The sequence below is a fragment of the Galeopterus variegatus genome, unplaced genomic scaffold (assembly GCF_000696425.1).
Source record: "Galeopterus variegatus unplaced genomic scaffold, G_variegatus-3.0.2 Scaffold296, whole genome shotgun sequence".
NCBI lineage: Eukaryota > Metazoa > Chordata > Mammalia > Dermoptera > Cynocephalidae > Galeopterus > Galeopterus variegatus.
In genome coordinates, this window is record NW_007726407.1 from 663,923 (window position 1) to 664,624 (window position 702).

Consider the following 702-nt stretch of genomic DNA (forward strand, 5'->3'; position numbering starts at 1 on the left):
GGGGGGCCCACATGCTGCTGCTGCTGCTGTGGCTGCCGCTGCTGCTCCTGCTCCACCTCGGGGTGCTCCAGGTCGGCCTCCACCGACTCGTTCACCTCCCCGCCTGCTGCCTCGTCGGTCACCTCCACCTCCGCGGACCCCTCCAAGTGGTTCATGGTGGGCGTCGGGGACCGCTGGGGGAGAGGCTGGGCCGGCTCACTGCGCTCTCATTTTGCGCCACTGGGCTGGAAAGACAAGAGGGGGAAAGGCTGTTATGTAGCTCAAACTGCAGTTCTGAGCCGAGTGCTAAGATACCTGTAGGAACAGCTGCTACCGATCCCTTCTGATTCTGGGTCAATTAAACAATGATTGCAAATTTAAGCTCAATCTGATAACACGTAGTTCGTTTTCTTCATAGCACGCATCATAATTCGTAATTACAAATCTACTTGTTCAATTGCTTACTGGCGTTACCCCTTCCCCACCCCTCAGACTGAGTGCCTTGTGAGCGATTTGTTCTCCACCGCGCATGCCATTCACGTGCCATTTCTGATGCGTATGACTAAAGAGTACGACTAAATTGAATGGGCCAATTGACACATTTTCCATCTGCTAACGGATAAATCTCTCTAATTTAAATTAGGATCCTAGATACTTTTGAACAATTCTTTAAATAAATTTCAAGGAAAAAATATCTTAATCTTTTTGAAGCCATTGCTGTCG

At 49.9% G+C, this 702-nt stretch overlaps 1 protein-coding gene across 1 annotated transcript in view; it reads right to left on the bottom strand.

The window, feature by feature from the left end:
* Positions 1-155, bottom strand: part of LOC103586021 (amyloid beta A4 precursor protein-binding family A member 1-like) — a 49,600-nt gene extending 49,445 nt beyond the window's left edge. Inside the window, exon 1 of the mRNA XM_008567141.1 lies at positions 12-155. Within this exon, the coding sequence (XP_008565363.1) occupies positions 12-155 (144 nt within the window). The remainder of the gene's footprint in view (positions 1-11) is intronic.
* Between the last annotated feature and the right edge of the window lie 547 nt (positions 156-702).